This window comes from Leptidea sinapis, chromosome 36, assembly GCF_905404315.1.
Source record: "Leptidea sinapis chromosome 36, ilLepSina1.1, whole genome shotgun sequence".
Lineage (NCBI taxonomy): Eukaryota > Metazoa > Arthropoda > Insecta > Lepidoptera > Pieridae > Leptidea > Leptidea sinapis.
Window position 1 is genome coordinate 4,338,689 of NC_066300.1, and position 21,815 is coordinate 4,360,503.

Consider the following 21,815-nt stretch of genomic DNA (forward strand, 5'->3'; position numbering starts at 1 on the left):
TGAGTGCTGGATTAAACAGTGGATGGGATTTGTGTGAGCACATGATCGATTGCCGATTGAACGCAGCCCTGCCATAGGAGCTGTACACAACACACGTGTAAGTACGGATGTGGCCCCACAAATTCTGCGGAAAGCTATAAAGTAGACAGGTTCCTACCCTAAGAATAACTGAGAATACGACACCAGATATCAAAACCATAAAATATAAGTTATATATATAAAATTAACTTAAAACTATACAATAATTTTAAAATTATTTATTTTTCAAAATTGTAAATTGCCAGTAGTTTGAGATAATGCGTTGAATCAAGGTATAGCATTGTTTACAAAAATAGCTCAAGCACGAGTAGATTCACACTATCTCTTAATTCATATAGGTCTATAACGAGCACCTCCCATATATTCTATCTTGAGATTCAAGTGTATGCAAACCTGCTTAAGCGTACCTCGAGGTAACACTAATTACAGATGGAACTAGTAATTAAACTTAGATAATTGTATATTATCTACAATTATCTAAGTTTAATTACTAGTTCTAATTGTATATTATCTAAGTTTAAATACTAGTTCTGTTATATATGATCAAAGGTATATATATTTTTTCAACCAACTTGTTATTACAGTTCGACTTATTTGATACCTCAACCAATAATGGAGCCAATTCTTCTCAAATCACAATGTTTTTCAAAGCATGAGGGCGTTCTATAAATATATAGTGAGCCTTATGACATAATTACCTATTGTAACTTTTAATAATGCATGTTGCACAAATATTCTAAAAGGCGTGTGATTCTGGTTTTGCAAGAGTAGGTGGGCGGCGGTGATGACTTAAAATCAGCACCCCGTACCCCTACGTTTGTTTGTCCTCCTCTTCCATAAAAATAGTGCAGTAAAACAACAATGTAAAGCAGATCTGTGATAACAGGATTATAAGTGTGTGTGTACCTTACGTATAATAGCATTGCAGGCGTAATCGTGCCTAACTTCGGTTGCATACCTTCGGCATAGTGTGCTTAGACACAACTGTTTGGCGAACGCAACGAATCCCTCATGACGCTGCCACAAGCAATGATATTTGAGCATAAGAGTCCTTTTTTTAGTTTTTTGTGAGTTTATAACGAATCTTTATAATTTTGCAACTTTATTATTATTATTATTGTTCTGCTTGATTTTGCAACTTTATCAGCCAGAGCATTTTTATTATCGTTGCTATAATGTTTAGACTTCCTATCTATATGTCAAAAAGGAATAGGATTATTCATTGTTACAAATGAAGACTTTTGGCGGGAACCTCAATTGGCGCGGTTTACAAAAAATTTTGAATTTTAATTTTATATTAATAATTCAAGTATTTCTCATTGTTTTACTATTAAAAATAATAAATAATATAGTGAGTGGCTGCTGAGATGGAGGGAAATGACCACCTCACTGAAACGTCCTCGATCCGAGGACAACCAAATAAAAAATGTTGATGGTGATGGTGGAGGCGGTGAGAAGGACTTTTTACCCTATAACTGTACCCCGAAAACACAATAAATACAGAATTTAAAGTTTACGTTGAGTCAATGAGCAATGAAAAACTGGGCAACAAGAACCCTACTTATTTAAACCATATTTTCGACAATGATATCAAAGGTGTGACGGCTATACAGCGTCTCAACCCTAATAAAAAGCTGTTTTATTTAAACGATGTAATACAGCTCATAATTTTATTAATAACTGTAATTTTATAACAAAACATGGCACGAGGGCATTTATTCCAGCTGCTCAAATAGAAAAAACTGGAGTCATAAGATTTGTCCCAACCAATATATCTAATAAAGAACTTTATAGCAGATTAAGTTCCATATATGAAATAATAGCTATAAGAAGATTCACTAAGAAAATGGGAAAAGAACGTGTCCCACTAGAGACTGTCAGCATTACTTTTTTATCTAATTTGTTACCCGAAAAAGTTCAATACGATCTATTTTTTTATAGGGTATTTGAATTAGTTCCACCATTACAGCAATGTTTTAAATGTTGTAAATACAACCATTCCACAAAAATTTGTGTCAGTAAACAGAGATGTTCCATATGTGGAGATGATCACTTATTTATAGAATGTAATAAACCTAATGAAATCTGCTGCGTAAATTACAGTGGATCTCATTTAGCAATGTCCAAACTATGTCCAATTAAAATTAAGAAAATTATGGGAAAAAAAAAACAAAAATTAACATATGCAAGTGCTATCTTTGAATTTAAATACAAGAAAAGAAATAGATTTCCCCCCTCTTTCAAAACCCAAACAACCATTTGTAAATAACTAAAACCTATACCTAAAATTATAAATAAACCTGTAAATAAAATTGTAGATAAATTTGCAAATAATATTGTAGATAATGATAAGTATATCTGTACATAACACGACATTAAAAAGCATACTGTTGCCAACAATGATGTGCTGATGCCCCTAGTACAGACATTGGTGGAACTGGCTAAAAAAGGTGATAATGCTCCTACCAACTGTTGCAACAATAAAAGATGCTTTAATAAAAAATTTAAAATAATGGATCCATACCATACTCAATCAATGTTACGTATCGCTCAATACAATATACAAAGTGCAAATAGCAAAAAACCCTTACTTACTGCAGTTAGAAAGATTAGAGAGTACACGAATGTTGCGACCGCTAGATTAGTGTACTTTAGTTATTTTCACAGCATCATGACGTACGGTATATTACTATGGGGTCATGCTGCTGACATTGATATAGTGTTTGCACTGCAAAAGAGAGCTGTTCGTGCTATATATCAGCTTGGTTATAGATAGTCTCTCAAAGAAAAATTTAAAGAAATAAATATTATGACTGTTCATTGTCAGTACATTTATGAAAATTTAATATATGTTCACAAAAATCGTCACCTTTTTGCTCTTAATAGTGATTTTCATTATTATAACACTAGAAATAAGGGATTGCTTGTAACTAATTCTAGTAGGCTTCATAAGATACATAATAGCTTAAAGGGTAAATGTATACACTTCTACAATAAAGTCCCAGCTACTTTTCAGGCATTATCTATAAATAAATTTAAATGTTTTATAAAAAAAATGGCTCTGTCGTAATAGGATACTCCACTGCTGAATATCTAAATGATCGGACAGCCTGGGACTGGATTGTGATTATTTTATAGCGATAGAAATTATTGTACAATATTGTATATTTTTATTGAAAAGAGCGCAAAAAAAAAAGAATGCTGGGAGAGTTTCTTGCGCCGCTTCTTCTCTCTCAGAGCGCCATTTGTTTCCGAAGCGGTAGTAGTATCTAGTAGTATAAGAAATGACATCAAAAAGAATTCTAAAGGAATCAATTTTGAGAAAATAAATGTCTTTTATGACTTTATGCCATTTTACTAAATTTTTAAATGAAAAGTCTATTGACATATATATTAACTGGTGTATCTTTATTATGAGTAAATTGCATTATAAAGCATTTGGATGTAGTGAAGAAGTACTAAAACTTTTAAAAGGTATTGATGCCAATAAGGGTGCAGGTCCAGATGGAATATCTCCACATTTTATCGCATCTTGTGCTTCAGCTCTAGCTGTACCATTATGTTCTGTTTTAAATAAATCACTGGTATCTGGCACTTTTCCGGATAAATGGAAATCAGCTATGGTAGTACCCGTACATAAATCAGGTAGCACTAATCAGATCTGTAACTACAGACCCATCTCGATTTTGTCCACATTGGCTAAGGTTTTTGAATGCGCTGTTTATCCTTTGATTCAGAACCATATGAAGAATTATCTCTCCTCCGATCAACATGGATTTTCTTGTTCTAGATCTACATGCACGAATCTGGTATCTTTTACTGAATCTATAATCAATGCAATAGATAAAAGTAAGGAAGTAGATGTAATATATAAGGATTTTACTAAGGCGTTTGATACTATCCCACATGATATTCTCTTATGTAAATTACGAGCATATGGATTTACTGGCTCTCTCCTTACTTGGTTGAAATCATATTTACAGGCTCGCTCGTTCTTCGTCGTTGTTAACGGCTTTCAATCTAATGTATGTCAAAACACATCTGGCGTCCCTCAGGGCTCACATTTAGGTCCCATATTGTTTAATATTTTTATTAACGATATATTCAATTGTTTTTTGTGTATATATATGCTGATGACTTAAAATTCGCAAAGACTATAGATTCCCTGATTGATTGTAGGCTTCTTCAGGAGGACTTAGAAAGACTTATGCAATGGTGTGAAATAAACGGTGTAAATTTAAATAAGGGAAAATGTTACCAAGTAAAATTTACTCGAAAATTGAGCAATGTTACATACAATTACAATTACATATAAAAGAAAATTCTTTAGAGACTTTGGAAGCTATTAAGGATCTTGGTGTGACTTTCGATAAAAAATGACTTTTCTTCCCCATTTAGAAAACATAGTAAAACGTGCTTCTAAAATGCTTGGGTTTGTTATAGGTAACACAAAAATTTTTCCCCTCCTCCTTTATTTCAGTCTGGTTAGGAGTATCTTGGAGTATGGTTCAGTTGTCTGGCGTCCTCACTATGCTACGCATATCCTAAGACTGGAACGTATTCAGAAGCGATTTCTGTGTCATGTGGCACTTAGGGCCGGTAAAGCCAAGAAAATTTCTTCTTACAAAGAAAGGCTGGCCATCTTTAAAATGACCACTTTGGATGAACGTAGAGAACTTCTGGATCTTCTGTTAACTCATAAACTATTGAACGGCTTTATCGACTGTCCCGAATTGCTAAATAAATTTGGTCTAAGAGTACCAGTAAGAATTCCACGTAGGCCTATTACTCTACTTTGTCCTCCACTTCGTCGAACGATCCTAGGAACCAATTCCCCAGTCCCTCGATTATGGAAAATTTTAAATTCTTATAGCGTAGCTGATATTGATATATTTGCTGATTCCTTAGCCAAATTCCGCAAGACCATTTGCAGCATCATTGGTAATATTTAATAATGTTATAAGTGGAAAATTTATGTAACTGTGTAAAACTCATTTATTAATTTAAAAAAAATCTTTAATTTGTAACTTATTGTATATAATACCTAAAATTAATTACTTCTGTGCATGCTGTGTTTATTTGTAAGTAATCACTACATTTAGTTCCTAGTTTTTAGTTCTACTTTTCTATATTTGTGTGTATTATTGTAAGTGATTGTAAATATACCTAATAAATAAATAAAATATTTAAAGACATCGTTCAATTTGCACCAATCAGTCAATCTGTTTAGATCTTGTTGAAGTAATTTGGTAGCTTCAAAAGATGTTATTGGCCGTAATATTTTGAGATCATCAGCATATAGAAAAAAAATTAAAAGAGTGTGTTATGTCATTTATAAATATATTGGACCTAGATGAGACCCTTGAGGTACGCCTGATATATTTTTGTAAGAATTAGAAACGAAACCATTGATTACAACTGTAGAATGTCTATCTTGAAGATAAGAGCAAAACCTTTTCAAAATAGAACCGGATAGTCCTACTTTTTTCAATTTTTCAATCAGTATTATATGATTAACGCGATCAAACGTGGTATGTGTTGATCACGTCCACGGGAATCCGATTGTCTAGTGATTCAATCAAAATATTTGAGAATATATAATAATATTATATGTTATGTATACTGATGGAAGTAAAGGGAGTGACTATGTACATTCTGCTCTATACGATCCACAAACCAAATTTTGTAAAAATTTAGTTCTACACCAATCATGCTCAATTTTTACAGCAGAATCATATGCAGTTTATCAGGCATTAATAAGAATACCCAAAATTCACAACTTTTTAATAGTAACGGATTCTTTAAAAGGTTTAACTAATCTTACAGTTAATTTTAAATCTAACTATATCCTATTTTTTTTATAAAAGAAATAATAAATAAATACCTACTACCTTGAGCATACTCAAGTGGCCTTCCTATGGGTGCCATCACATAAAGGTAACGAAATGGCTGATAAGACTGCATATGAAGGTATAAATTGAGTTGATGTTAAAAATGTTATAGAGATTCCTATGACTGATTGTCTCCAATATATTGACCAAGAAATTCAAAAGTTATGGTTAGACATGTGGAAGAAAGACCAAGATAATAAAGGAAAATGGTATGGCCGCATGTAAGAAAACTTACCTGTCAGACCCTGGTACAATCAATTGAAGGATTGCAACAGAAATTTTATTACCACGATAAATAGATTGCGTTTTGGCCATAATATTGCACCGTCACACATTTCAAGATTGGGTATTCTTGAGAATAAAATTTGCCCACATTGCAATTCAAATGAAGGAACTATGGACCACCTGATTTTCGGCTGCCAAACATGTCTGATTGACAGAATCATGCTGGCTAGTGAAATCAGAGACTCCAAAATTTAATGTGATTCTTCATCCCGCCCGCCTCCACTTGATCAATTATTAAGAGACAAAAGAAGTTATAAACCATTATATAAATATATTAAGAATACAATTCTAACAATATAAAATAAAGTGTAGTGATAAGTGAACTGTGAAATGAAAAGTATACATATTTAGATAATAAAAAAAGACTTGACTTAAAGGTTACCAGGTCATAAAATCCCAAAAAATAAAAATGTTACCAATGACATTTGACAATTTTTTTCAGTATTGCCTAATGTAGCCGTTGTTTTGACTTTTGGTGTCAGAATTCAAAATACTAACAATGTTTATTTCGTTAAGTGAAAGAAAATTTACGATAAACTTAAAAAGAACATCGCACAATAGCCTAAATTGCTTCCCTTATAATTTTTGTAGGGAATGGTTTTGTTGGTGCTGACCGCATACTGCTGATTGCTGAAGTGCTGGTCGCTGAGGTTAGTTAGTCACGCAAGATGTTGCATTGCCTTAAAAACGGCAGTTGCTTCCGCGAGCACCTCATTCCGCGCCAAACAGCGATGTCGGAGGTTGCTACTGGTAGTCCAGTTGACGAAGAGTGCTTGCTCGATATGGACGCGTGTTATGAAACATTTGATAAAGATGGGTATGTTTTATATAAAAATAAACACGGCCGAATGAAAACAAACTTTTGATATCATTCCATCCGTGTACTTACAATATTTCCGGGGATTGCAATATTTTAAAAATTTTTCACTGTTTAAAAATTCTTACCAAATATTTATTTCAGAATGTGCAAGTGCATTATTATTTGAATTATTTTGTTTAGTTATTATTTCATTTAAAAATCTAGATAGTGTCAAACTTTTTTATTACAGTTTAAAACTTTGAAAGTATTAAATCTTCAATCCACATTGAACTTTCGCATATCTAAAATATTTTTTATTTGTTAAGCTTAATTTTTATTAAATATTAAGTACATATTTAAATAATATAAAAGTAGATATTAAGAATTTAATTTCCTTAGTACTAAAAATAATGTAACTGTACTAATATTACCTAAAAACTGAAAAATAAAATTCATTGTAGTCTTTTTTGTGTTATTCTTTGTCATTTTTCTTTTAATAAAAGTCTCTATTAGCTTTTCCAAGACACTATCTTTAATATTAAACTACTTAATTTTTTTAATCACTTTAATAATCCAGTAATTTGTCTTATATTGAAATCCAGAATAGACGATGGTATTCACTTGCTATTTGTTGAACCGTAGCTAATAATACTGTATTGAGATCTCCCCGTATCTTATATATAGGAACAGTTAGGACATACAAAATTTATTGAATGATTCAATGTTGAATATTATAAGAGTAACAATTCAAAATTTTACTATTTTTGGCTCTCCAAATGTTTATTCAAGCATCTGAAATCTCATATTTCTAGTGTTTTTTTTTTAAGAAGCAAGCGCAGATTGCTTGATGGTATTTAATCATCACCAAATGCTCACTTACTTCCCAGGACTCACATGTTGCAGGCTTTTTTTATGGATGGATGTGCTTCCTTTTGAACGGTATCCATTTGATAGCCAATACTTTCTTTGTATATAGACAAATTTTCTGCAAAAGTGATAATCAGAGGTATTTGTAATAGAGGTTATTGTTTTACCATTATAGGTCGTCAAGATTAATCTTAAAATAGAAGCCCTTAGATCTCTCATTCGGCACCAATCGGCTTTGGCTGTCCCTATTTTTTAGTTTCAAACAAGAAATTTTTTAATATATAATAAATACTATCTGACCCAGCAAACGTTGTATTGCCGATATTAAAATCGCGATACAAAAGTAACTGTTGATCGTAGATGGGTGAAAATTTGAAGTTGTATGTATTTTTATTGTTGACTCATAATCAAAAAAATTTAAAAAAAAAATGTCAAAAAAATAAAAAAAAAATCCCCATAACATTTAGGGGGATGAAAAATAGATGTTGTCTGATTCTCAGACCTACCCAATATGCACTCAAAATTTCATGAGAATCGGTCAAGCCGCTTCGGAGGAGTTCAAAGTTTAACACCATGACACGAGAATTTTATATATTAGATTAATAGCTTTTTGATAATAGTTTTAAATGTAGGAAATTGGTGATTGTTGAAGCTGTTTAAGGAAATTGCATAATACATAAAATAGTTACGAAATTATTGTATTGAGTTCACAATGCTAATTGCCCCATTGTTCAGGAAGTAAATTACTTACATCATTATATCCTAGGACTAAAACACCGAATGCGATATCGCATTGTAAAAAAAAAAATCAAATCTTCAGCTAACGAAATAAATTCACAAAAATCTAAGTTATTGCTTTCGTTTGGAATAGTTTTACTTAGCAGTGTTAAGTACTAGCAGAATGCATAAAATCTCCTTCGCACGACACGCCACAAGTTAGGATATCATCCTCACCATCTGGATGTGTGGCGCTCCTCCACAGTTCGGTTTTCAAGGACCTTTCTTCCACGTACTACAAAGCTGTGGAATGAGCTTCCTTGTGCGGTGTTTCCGGGACGATACGACATGGGTACCTTCAAAAAAAGCGCTTTCACCTTCCTTAAAGGCCGGCAACGCTCCTGTGATTCCTCTGGTGTTGCAAGAGATTGTGGGCGGCGGTGATCACTTAACAACAGGTCACCCGTACGCTCGTTTGTCCTCCTATTCCATAAAAAAAAAATCTCCCTTGCCGCACCAAGTGACGCGGTTGCCCATACGCGCGCAACCTTCATTATTTTCGCCTCACACACCTCTACATTCTACCATTGGGAGGCTCCTTTGCACAGGATGCCGGCTAGATTATGGGTACTACAACGGCGCCTATTTCTGCCGTGAAGCAGTTATGTGTAAGCATTTCTGTGTTTCGGTCTGAAGGGTGCCGTAGCTAGTGAAATTACTGGGCAAATGAGACTTTACATCTTATATCTCAAGGTGACAAGCGCAGTTGTAGTGCCACTCAGATTTTATTGGTTTTTCAATAATAATAAAATAATCTTGATTGGTACTGCATTGTAATGGGCAGGGCGCATCAATTACCATCAGTTGAACGTCCTGCTCGTCTCGTCCCTTATTGTCATAAAAAAAACTCTGTGATATGGCGTTTATGGGTATCGTTAGGTTCCTTTTGTCCCTTTCCAAATACGAGCTTTATTTTGTCATCTGACGAGTATAGACCGTCAAAGAACTATTTAAATATTATTTGTTTTATTCATAACCTGTATTTTGTTCATATAGGTTACATGTCCAATATTGCCTTACTACTTCCCATTCATTTCCCCCCTATTATTTAAAAGAGGATGTCACACTTTGGTGTAAACATATTGTAAGCAAAGTTGTATGATACATCGAAAATACCTCAAAATTGATCCATCAATAATTCTAAATTTTTTTCTCAAAAAAAAACGATACTGTTTATTTATTACACAAAATCTTTTCATAATATGAAGTATTAAAAAAACCTGGGGCATTAGATAACCTCCTTCGTATTATATATATTTTTTTTTTTATGGAATGGAGGACAAACGAGCGTACGGGTCACCTGGTGTTAAGTGATCACCGCCGCCCACACTCTCCTGCAACACCTAAATAATAGCTTCATCAACATCAGCTGGAAGACAACCACCGCTGGACAAAGGCCTCCCTCAAAGATTTCCACGACGATTGGTCCTGCGCTGCCCTCATCCGACGTATTCCGGCGATCTTGACCAGATCGTCGGTCCAACTTGTGGGGTGCCTACCGCAACATGAACACTGCGAAATAGAAGCAAAAATAATAGCTTACGACTATTTATTCAAAACTGCAGATTTGTGTAGAATTATTTTCGCGGAACGCTTAATAATTGTCTAAAATAAGAATATCTTTAGTTACTCCTTACTCATAACATGATCAGTGAGGCTGAGATCTATAGACCATACACAGACTTTACTTAAGTAAAACTTAGCTGAGTGTTAGCTTGGCATAATCTTTGATATCGTTTTTATACTCATTTGACAGCAAACATGGTGTTTTTAGACAAGTTTTGTGGTGCATGTGTAGCATTTCGAGCTATGAACACTACTTAATCCTGTTACACATATCCTTAAGTCTTATTTGTAGGTTGCTAATGCTTGCTGTTGGTTATAGTTAACACTGCCGAGCCTTGTTGAACTTCCACTTTTCTTTGAAGTTAGACAAGTTTTTTGGCATGGCGTGACGCATTTTTTTGGTACTTCTCTCATTTAAGTTATTCTTATAGCTTGTTCTTTTTTGTGTAGGTTCATTTATTCAGATTAGTAGTGACTAACGAGGATTGTAAGCATATAAACTGTTTTCCACGCAAGAATTTTGAAAATATTGGCTTTGTTACATAGATGGCGGGCCGGCAGCGGTGAACTCATATCGCTCAAGGTCGCTGGCATTTAGTGTCGCCTTAAGCTATGACAGCCAAATGCAAAAGTCAAGTTTGCGTTTTATCCACCTACCTCGTAGACTGACCTCTACTATATAACACTAGACTGGCGGCTGTCAAAGTACTTTTGTGCCTGATTGATATTCGCAATTTTGGCGCTGTTGGCCATGTACCGAGAGCCTGCGGTACTAAAACAAGTGATGACAACTGTAGCAAACATCGATAGATGGTGGGAAAGCTATTTACAAAAGAAATTGTGTACTTTATTACGTTGATTCTTGACGTATAAATAACACGGAAAACGAACGAAATTAATTCAAAATGCAAAAATACTTCAGAGTATTGAAAGTTTCTCTCGCAGCCATTTGATATCCCTTATTTCTGTCATTCATTTTACAAATTAAATTTGTAACCAAAATTTTACATTCGGTTTAACCGAACTTCGGCCACTTGAACAGAGGTTCGGCATTTGACGGAAGTTCGTCTAATTCAATACTAGAAAAAACTAAACAAATTATCTGTACTTTTTTGATTGAAAATAATAGAATCAGATGTCTGTTAAATAAAACAAGCCCTTTAACACTTGCAACAAAAATTAATATTTCTCAACCTAGTTAAAAGACTTACCCCTTATTCATAATGGTCCGCTAACTTTAAACAATCGCTAAGGAGTGTTATTTCTCATTCTGACTTAGGTCAATAGAAGAAGACAGAGTGAGAGTTAGCAATGCTTTAAGTTAGCAGACTATTATGAATAAGGGGGTTAGAACACGAAATATTATGTTAAACGTAACCAAAAACGTACGCGTCAAGATAATGACGTTTTTGCTAGTGAAAAATAATGTGCAACCAATTTGATGGGGCGACCAGCTCGGATGCGTCATGATTCTGGTGTCTGTATGGTGTCTAGTTTGATAGCTTGTGGTGGTGTCGCGGTAAAATATAGCCCCAAAGGACTGGGATTCGGCCCACGACGCCGCCACAAATAATGATATTTAAGCAATCATGACAAGTTCGTTTTTTGGGTGTTTTGTAACGGTCGTTCCAATTATACTATCTACCTATAGATATAAATAACTACCTTCTACTGTCAGTAATTAGCTGTCAATAATCTGAAGCTGTCCCAATATACCCGATAAGTCATTCTTATCGGCTTATATTGGGATGCGTGAATTGCAATTTCCATACAAAATTCTATCGCTGGTACGTCGTCTCACAGACGGCGTATACAGATGTGAGTTACCGTCGATAAGTTTATTGGGACAGAAAAATCAACGATAGTTACGATCTTTATCTCAAGTAAGAGGTATTGGGAACTGAATGTTGGAAACGGCCGTAAGTATATGAGGTATCTATTTATATAATAATAACATTGTCTGCAGAGATGGCAAGTTAAACCTGGAGGAGTTTAGATTGATCTGCAAAGCGCTGTTCCGCAACGACAAGGGATACATCTACCCCCTGGACGAGGACAAGGCGCGCCACATCTTCCAGGTGTTCGACAAGAATGGCGACGGCTTCGTTGATAAGGAGGAGTTTGTCTTCTGCTGGAACCATTGGATTAAAGTGGTAAATTAAATGTGCTTTAGCATAAAATTCGATTATTATTATGAGTAGGGGATTTAGATGCACTTAAATCCTAGGATCTGTTGTGCCCCCAGCTTGCGCTAGCTCACCCACCCTTCGACTTCCTATGTTTAGGAGTGGTAGTGCCATGTTGGGTCCTCACGGACACAACCGAATTGGGCCGGCACGCCCGGAGAAATACCACTCCCCCACTCGAAACCGGCGTGAAATAGCGGCTATGCCGCTGTGTTTCGTCCGGTGAGTGGAGTATCCGGAGGCCAACACACCCCCCTTTCCCAAATACAAATGGCAGCACAGACTAAAAAGAGACTATTCCAGGACGGTACCAGGCTATGCAGCCCTGGAGAATCCGTCCCTGGGCGTACACAATTAGGGCCTGTACCTAACAGTGGTTGCCCAGGCTGCCCCGCGTATTCTGGAAGGGGCAAATCTGCGCTGACTCGAGGCAAACAGAGCAGGAGGCTGAAACCACCCTCCTCCATACTCGCTGTGGACTTTTGCAACATCAGGGGGCTTCGATCAAATTTAAATGCCGTCCACTTTCACCTGGAGACGGCGAAGCCGGCCCTGCTCTTTTTAACCGAGACACAGATATCCTCCCTGGCTGATTCATCTTACCTTTCCTACCCGGGGTAGGAAAGGTAAGATGAATCAGCCAGGTTAACACTCCTTTATACCACGGGCTGGCGTGTGCGTTTACGTCAGGGAGGATGTCTGTTCTCGACGCCTGAGTTTTGTTGAAGGACAGGACCTTTCCATCGTGTAGACTGCGATGACCATCCGCGAATCTACGCATGCCTGTATAGGTCCCATAGCGGTAACGCAGAGACTGACCGGCTCCTCGAACACATCCAAATGGCTACAGATTCCGTGTTGGAGCAGATCCCCACTGCAGAGATCGTGTTTCTTGGCGATTTTAACGCCCACCACGCCGAATGGCTAGGCTCACGTACCACCGATCATGCAGGGAGATCTGTTCACGACTTCGCCTTAGCATATGGTCTGACGCAACTGGTTATTGCGCCAACGCGAATCCCAGATGTGCAAGATCATACACCTTCACTGTTGGACCTTCTGTTGACCTCACATCCGGACGGCTACCTAGTTTCCGTTGACCCTCATCTGGGATCGTCGGACCACTGCCTGATCCGGAGCACCGTGCCGAACACGCGCCTAACACGGCCCCTTCTTAGGTTGTCGCCGCGTGTGGCACCATAGGTCAGCAGAGTGGGACGAGATCCGGTGCTTTTTTGCATCCTACCCGTGGAGGCAGATCTGTTTTTCGCTGGGAGATCCAGATGCCGCTGCTGACGCTGTTGCTGATGTGGTACTGCAAGGTATGGAACTCTTCATTCCATCCTCCTCTGTGCCTATCGGTGGCAGGTCCCAACCGCTCCTGCAAAATGGCCTCTCGCCGAAAGCAGGAGTGCTATCAGGCTTGGGTCAATGCGGTGGTATCTAAGGATTTGAATTCCAGCGAACTTAAAAAACACTTCAATCATGCCTCCAGGTCCTTCAAAAGAGTTATTGCTGACGCGAAGTCGAAGCAAATTGGCAGAATTGGCGAGAGACTTGCACACCTTCCCTCGGGAACTTGTGCGTTCTGGTCGCTCGCCAAGGCTGTCCAAGGAAACTTCTGCCAGCCATCCATTCCGCCACTGCACAGGGATGATGACTCGCTGGCCCATGACGCGAAAGAGATAGCTGATCTCCTGGGCTCCCTCTTCGCGTCCAACTCGACTCTGGATGACCAAAGTGCACCACCACCGCATATTCCGCGGTGCAATTCATATATGCCGGAGGTAAAAATCCGGCATAGTGCCGTGCTTAAGGCGCTTCTCACCTTGGACATTCACAAATCGAGCGGGCCCGATGGCATTCCGCCGATAGTGCTGCGGACATGTGGTCCGGAACTAGCGCCGGTCCTTACCCGTCTTTTCCGGCTCTCCTACTCATCAGGCGTAGTCCCGAAATTATGGAAGGCGGCTTTAGTGCACCCGATCCCTAAGAAAGGTGTACGCTCAGATCCGTCCAACTACCGCCCTATTGCCATTACCTCCATTTTCTCCAAAGTAATGGAGTCGATCATCAACCGCCAGCTCTTGGGATACCTAGAGGGGCACCAGCTGATCAGCGATTGCCAGTACGGTTTCCGTCAGGGTCGCTCAGCTGGTGATCTTCTTGCATACCTCACATTACATACCTCACATAAATGGGCGCAAGCGGTTGAGTCGAAGGGAGAGGCGTTGGCGGTGAGTTTGGACATAGCGAAGGCCTTCGATCGGGTGTGGCATAAAGCGCTTATAGCGAAACTGCCATCCTATGGGCTTCTCGAGAAGTTGTGCAAATGGGTCACTAGCATTTTGGCTGATCGGAGCATCAAGGTTGTTATCAACGGTGCATGCTCCGACTTAAAACCCATAAACGCTGGTGTCCCGCAAGGCTGCGTGCTATCCCCTACGCTGTTTCTTCTGCATATCAATGATATGCTGCAAATCAGCAATATTCATTGCTATGCAGACGACGGCACAGAGTATGCTTCCTACACCGGCCGTGCCAACATGTCCCGGGATAGCGTCGACGAGAACCGGAACAAACTTGTGTTCGAAATCGAGACTATGCTTTGCAAAGTCTCGGAATGGGGCTGACATAATTTAGTCCAATTCAACCCCAAGAAGACACAAGTTTGTGCGTTCACCACTAAAAAGTCTCCCTTTGTCGTATCCCCTCGATTCGAGATCACTCCTCTAACTGCCACAGCCTGTATTGGCATACTTGGCGTCGATATATCGAGCGACGTTCAGTTCCGTGGTCACTTGAAGAGAAGGCCAAACTGGCCTCTAAAAAGCTTGGTGTACTCAGTAAGGCGAGACAGTACTTCACTAAAAGCCTGACTGTTCTCACCTCTGGGCGGGTGCTCCCCAGTACCAGCTTCTTCCATTTGACCGCATACAACGAAGAGCGGCTCGAATCATCGACGATCAAGTCATCTCCGATCGGCTTGATTCTCTAGCATTGCGTAGAGATGTGGGTTCTCTCTGCATCTTCTACCGCATTTATCACGGGGAGTGCTCAGAGGAGCTGTTCGGGTTGATTCCAGTGGCCGAATTCCACCATCGGACATTACGTGCAAAGTACCATCCGCATCACGTAGACGTCTGGCATTCCACAACCGCGCGTTTTCTTCGAAATTTCTTGCCTCGCACAGCCACTTTGTGGAATCAACTACCGGCAGCGGTCTTCCCGAATAGATACGACCTTCAAGAAAAAAGCATACTCCCACCTTAAAGGCCGGCAACGCATTTCTTGACACACCTGTTGTTGCGGATGTCCATGGGCGGTTGCCTCACCTCTCCCCATCCCGTGAGCCTCTTGCCCGTTTGCCCCCTCTCATATAAAAAAAAATATGTCTAAAGAACTATGAGCTGTGGAAAAATCGAGGCTACTGACTAGGAAACGTGTGCCTGGAATTAAATTATATTCTCCAGACCTATTCCTTTTAAGAAGCGTAGGATCCTCAGAGGGTCCAGTCAGGGCATCAAAAATACGAGGAATTACAGTTATTTAAATCTCCAGATCCAAAAAAAATGTGAGTGAGAATCTTAAAACACAAATCAACTATTTGGAAAATGCTTCAACGTTGTTTACATATATTTGTGAAATCGTTGGTTCTAAAAATAAAAGTAAAAACGCTCTCAATCAGCGATCAAACGAAAAAAATATTGCATTTGTTTGGAAGCTACGATGCCTCTGACGATAATAGGTACACAATTTTGTTGTGTCAAGTTTTCTAAATCGTAGATTCTGACATTCAGTGAATGATACAAAGTACAAACATAAACTTACAATATACTAACGGATAGAAGAACAATGCGTGCAAGAGAGGATATGTCAACTGAAGTTAGTTTGTCGACAATTTAGATTGTAAAGTTGCAATATGAATCCTATTACCTTTTGCCGAAAGTGCACAAATGTGGATACATTAAATCTATATATATATATATATATATATATATAAATTAATTGCTGTTCGTTAGTCTCGCTAAAACTCGAGAATGGCTGGACCGATTTGGTTAATTTTGGTCTTAAATTGATTGTGGAAGTCCAGGGAAGGTTTAAAAGGTGAATAAATATGAAAATGCTCGGAATTATATAAAAACAACGATTTTGATTTTCCTTTGATGTGTCCATACATAATTTCTATGAGAGAATTTATTGACGCACGGTTTGACAGTTCTGCTGTGAAACAATTTCATTACGACAGCAGGGTGCATATTTTCCGAAGTAATTTTTGATGTTATGATATATTATTGACAAATTCATATAAAACATTATTTTATTTATTATATACAGAACAACGTCTGTCGGGTCAGCTAGTATGGATATATATTTTTGATCGATTTGTGTGTAGCCATATATTTGGTGCTTTGCACGTAGCTATGTTTATGACGTATATGGTGTCCCGATATATTTGAATACTTTAGATGACGCTATTTATTTGGTAACGATGGGTTGCCATCTTTTTGAAAACTATGGGTGACGCTATGTTTTTGTCGCTAACTGTACAATAATGTAGAACGGGTTGGTAATTTAAACGCACATTAAAATTGAAATATCTGTATTTTACAGTTTCTACTAATAATTAATATTATAATAAATGACTCAATACAATTTGGGCAGCGTTACCCCTTAAAATTCACAATAAGCAATACCTCCTCGAACTTTTTTTTTGCGCCCAAACAAGGGAAAGGGCTACCCTCCGGGATAACGACGGGAGGTAGGTGGTGAATGCTCATGCATACCAACGCAGCCTAAGTCTGCGTTGGTTATATGGGACTCACGTGAAAACTTAGGTGCCTACCCACTAAACACCACCTGCAGTTGGTTTTGGGCAGGTGCCCTCTAAGCCTTCATCGAAGGCGACCTTCTCTTGGGGAGATAGAGAGGCGCAAGCGGCACTCCCTATGAAGTATCCGCTGAGATTTAAGATCCTCCTCGAACTCAGCGCTCTGGCTTATATAGGGCACGACCGTGATGATGCTACCAACTTTTAGTTGGCACTGCTGTAGTGCCAACTAACTTACACGAATCAAATTAACTCATCTAAATATTATACGAGTATGCTATTAAAGTTATATCTAATCATAATGATAATTTATATTAAATAGTATTCAAATATTAACAGTAGTTAAATAAATGTTTTTTTTTTATGGAATAGGAGGACAAACGAGCGTACGGGTCACCTGGTGTTAAGTGATCACCGCCGCCCACATTCTCTTGCAACACCAGAGGAATCACAAGAGCGTGGCCGGCCTTTAAGGAAGATGTACGCGCTTTTTTTTGAAGGTACCCATGTCGTATCGTCCCGGAAACACCGCACAAGGAAGCTCATTCCACAGCGTTGTAGTACGTGGAAGAAAGCTCCTTGAAAACCCCACTGTGGAGGACCGCCACACATCCAGATGGTGGGGATGTTATCTTAAGTTGTGGCGAGTCGTGCGAAGGTGGAATTCGGCGGCGAATGTAATTATTAATTGGGATATCTTAGGGCAATTCATGACGTTGGTAGCACTTGTTTACAAATCAAGCTGACATTAATGATTGTCGAACAGATAGTACGTCCTGTCAGTGCGTTCCTGATAGTGGACGTCCAAAACGACTTCATCTCCGGCACTCTCAACATCAGCAAATGTAACGCGCAGCAAGATGGCAGCGAGGTAAGAATCACCTGTTAAACTCATAAAAGTCATTTGTTTTCTTAAGGTTCACTCGGTGGAAAGTCCGCCTATTTGTTTTTTTTTTATTTTATGAAGATAAGGGATGAGACTAGGGCTTCCAATCCCGCGGCCTGTATTTAATCTCGGTATTTGCGGGACTTTGAATTTTCAATCCCGCGGGATCTCGGTATTTGCGGGATCCCGCATGTTCCTCCACATTTATTAACGTAGGTACATATTACTATTAAAATGAGATAAAATTTATTAATATTAAAATAAAAATTATCATTAAAATGAGAGAACGAGAAACACAAAGCAAAATTAAAAAATCAAGCAAAAAAAAACACATTTTAAACAGATAAATTATTACTTAATTATTAAGTTTGTCAGCTTTTAATCTTAACTGAAAATGTTTGCGAAGGAAACACAACATGTCCAAACTGTCGTCTGCCAAACTACCAAAAATGCCTTTTCTGCTTACACACTTGTGGGCGGTATTCCTTTTAAGGATTTGTACGTGAATGAAAGATTCATTTCATGTATCAATGAACTTCACGAAAATACAAAACAGTCAATAAATTGAGTTATTAAGAATAATATATCACGCAGATTATCCTATTTTGCATCGCATGCACGCTTTTTTTCAGTCCCTCAATTCCCGCGGTTCCCGCGCCCGTAATCCCGCATCTCGCGGGATTGGAAAATGGCGCGGGATTGGAAGCCCTAGACAAGACAAGCAGGACGTTCAGCTGATGGTAATTGTTACGCCCTGCCCATTACTTAAACTTAATAAAGCACAGGTCCAAACTTTGAAACAAGCCGATATAGATCTCAGAAATGATTGTTTCTTGCATGGCCAGTTGTATGTGGCTTGCTCCAGAGTCAGTTCAGCAGATTTTTCTTCAACCCGAAAGAAGAACATAAAATGTTTTAAAAAAAATATCGCTGTCAATTCTTTCTTCCCATACCATCGGATTACCAATTGCAATTTAAATAGAGCAACAATTTCTGGTTAAGATATTATGCTGCTCGATAGTGTTATTATGACTGTTCATTCTCAGTACATTTATGAAAATTTAATATACGTTCACAAAAATCGTCACCTTTTTGCTCTTAATAGTGATTCTCATTATTACAACACTAGAAATAAGCTGTGCTTGTAACTAATTCTAGTAGGCTTCATAAGATACATAATAGCTTTAAGGGTAAATATATACACTTCTATAATAAAGTCCCAGCCACTGTTCAGGCATTATCTATAAAAAAAAATTTTTTTTTTATAAAAAAATGGCTCTGTCGTAAATCCTATTACTCCACTGCTGAATATCTAAATGATCGGACAGCCTGGGACTAGATTGTGATTATTTATAGCGATAGAAATGATTGTAAAATATTGCATATTTTTATTGAAAAGAGCGCAAAAAACGAATGCTGGGAGAGTTTCTTGCGCCGCTTCTTCTCTCTCAGAGCGCCATTTGTTTCCGAAGCGGTAGTAGTATCTAGTAGTTATTAGAAATGACATCAAAAAGAATTCTATAGGAATCAATTTTGAGAAAATAAATGCCTTTATGCCTTTATTATAATAATAAAGCCAGAATCTGACATTGAAAACAGCCGGTGTACATCTCAGAAATCGTTTCTTGTTGTACCTACGTGGAGGCTTATAACAATATGTAAATAGAAATTTTGTTTACGGGGAATTTTGGAAAAAATAGAACTGACAGCTCTTTATTCCAAAAATAAAAGGTAAATTGCGACCTCTTTAGGTATGAACTATGAAGTGCGGTTTTACTAGCGGTAGGACTATTGTCGATAAGTTTGATTGCCCTTCCAGTAGGAAAATAATCTCATTGTAAATCAGAAATTATGCGTGGACAAAGTCACGGGCAACTGCAAGTTTTATAATAAACTAGCTTTTAAATAAAACACTTTTAAAGGATTAAAACGCGTGTAATTGTTATGGTTTTACATAAGATGTTTGCGTGAAAGTTACATTTTTATTTTAGTTAACCCGACGCGACGTTTCAAGACCTTCATCTGCAGTCCCCCTGAAAACGAGATTTGGAAAGGTCTTGAAACGTCGGGTTAACTTAAATAATAATAAAAATATAACTTTTACGCAAAAATGTAATGTAAAAACAAAGTAACAATTACACGCGTTTTAATCCTTTAAAAGTGTTTTATTTAAAAGGGTAACACTCGTGTTAATAAAAGAAAATACTAAACTAGCTTTTACTCGTTCGCCTTCGTCCGCGTGGAATACTTTGCAAATAATACACGTAAAATCTGCTGCGGTGAACTATACATTTTTATTTTAATAAATTTTTATATGCTACGTTTTTCGGCTTAATGTTTGAAATCAAGTGCCGGATAGAGCAGGCGCGTAACGCTTTTCTGAAGCTAAGCCATCTTCTCTGCAATCTATCGTTGAAGATATCAACCAGAGTGCGGTTGGCACGTTGCTATGTGTTTTCGGTTCTTTTGTACGGTGTGGAATCATGGTACTTTACAGTACTTTGGTCACATAATGCGTAATGATAAATACGACCTGCTCCAACGCATCATGAACGGGAAAAATCCAGGGAAAGCGTCCTCCCGGAAGAAGGCGTACTTCGTGGCTTGAGAATCTCCGGACATGGTTCAACCTTAGCACAGGATCCTTGTTCCTAGCTGCTATGTCAAAAATAAAAATAGCACTAATGATAGCCGACCTCCGGTAGGAGATGGCACCTAAAGAAGAAGAAGAAGTTAATTACCTCTGTCTGCTGGCGCTCTTCTTCGATACAGCGGGTATCACTTCTCACCTTGGACAGTTTCTTTAATAGTAAACATATACAGATTTGTTTGGACTTCCCTGTGAACAATCAGCTCGTATTTCATCTCCATGTAGATGCTTGTTTGCTTTTTATCAAGTGCCTCAAGCAAAATTTCATGGTTTTATCTCCGAAAATGACAGATTCCTGCCCTTTTTTACAACAAAAGATACCTTATGTCCTAACTCAAGCTCCTATCTATTTTTGCACCAAAAATAATTAAAATCGAACTCGGAGTTAAGCATGAATGCGTGATTTTGTTTGAACTTCCATAGGAACTTCGTCGATGTTTCAAAAGCGCTAGAACAAATTTTTATTTGTCTTATAAAGTGCCTAATACAAAATTCGAGAGGTTCGTGTTGTCATTTTCGGTAATAACATTTTCCGTTATAGTAAATAACAATTTCCTTCAAAGTTTGCACATGTACTATCGAGCCGATGACTATACAATATTTTATATATATAGGCGTCCTATAGGGCGTCCCACAGCTATGCCACATGAAGGTGAAGTACCTTAAATATTGTAGATGTAACATTTTACTAAAAGAACACTTAAAAAAACAACTGTAATCATAGATTTAAAATAATTGCCTGGTTTAAACCGGGAATCGAACCAAATTCAGAGAAAAACAAATTCAATCAAGTCCAAGAGGTTCCAACCGAGGTCACTCGAATGGCAGCTACAGCCGATAAGATAACGAGCTGATAAGAGATAGTTTACAAAAATACACGACCCACCTTTCTAATTTGGGACCACTAAAGCTTGCCTTAGACGTACGACTCTAAATTTAGTCAGCAATCCGAGGCAATGCGGCAAGAACAACCGTCCTACAGTCTTATGCAAATGTATCACAATATTGCCCCCCAGCACGAAACCTTGGAACATATCA

At 37.8% G+C, this 21,815-nt stretch overlaps 1 protein-coding gene and 1 long non-coding RNA gene across 3 annotated transcripts in view; one reads left to right on the forward strand and one right to left on the reverse strand.

The window, feature by feature from the left end:
- Nucleotides 1–17,776, reverse strand: part of LOC126975650 (uncharacterized) — a 157,065-nt gene extending 139,289 nt beyond the window's left edge. Inside the window, exon 1 of the long non-coding RNA XR_007731769.1 lies at nt 17,639–17,776. This is a non-coding gene — a long non-coding RNA (uncharacterized LOC126975650). The remainder of the gene's footprint in view (nt 1–17,638) is intronic.
- LOC126975627 (uncharacterized) overlaps nt 6,701–21,815 on the forward strand; it is a 62,278-nt gene continuing 47,163 nt past the window's right edge. For both annotated transcript variants that reach the window (XM_050823630.1, XM_050823631.1), the window contains exons 1-3: nt 6,701–7,032; nt 12,191–12,377; nt 18,008–18,112. In XM_050823630.1, coding sequence (XP_050679587.1) covers nt 6,884–7,032; nt 12,191–12,377; nt 18,008–18,112 — 441 coding nt within the window. In that variant the 5' untranslated portion in view covers nt 6,701–6,883. The remainder of the gene's footprint in view (nt 7,033–12,190; nt 12,378–18,007; nt 18,113–21,815) is intronic.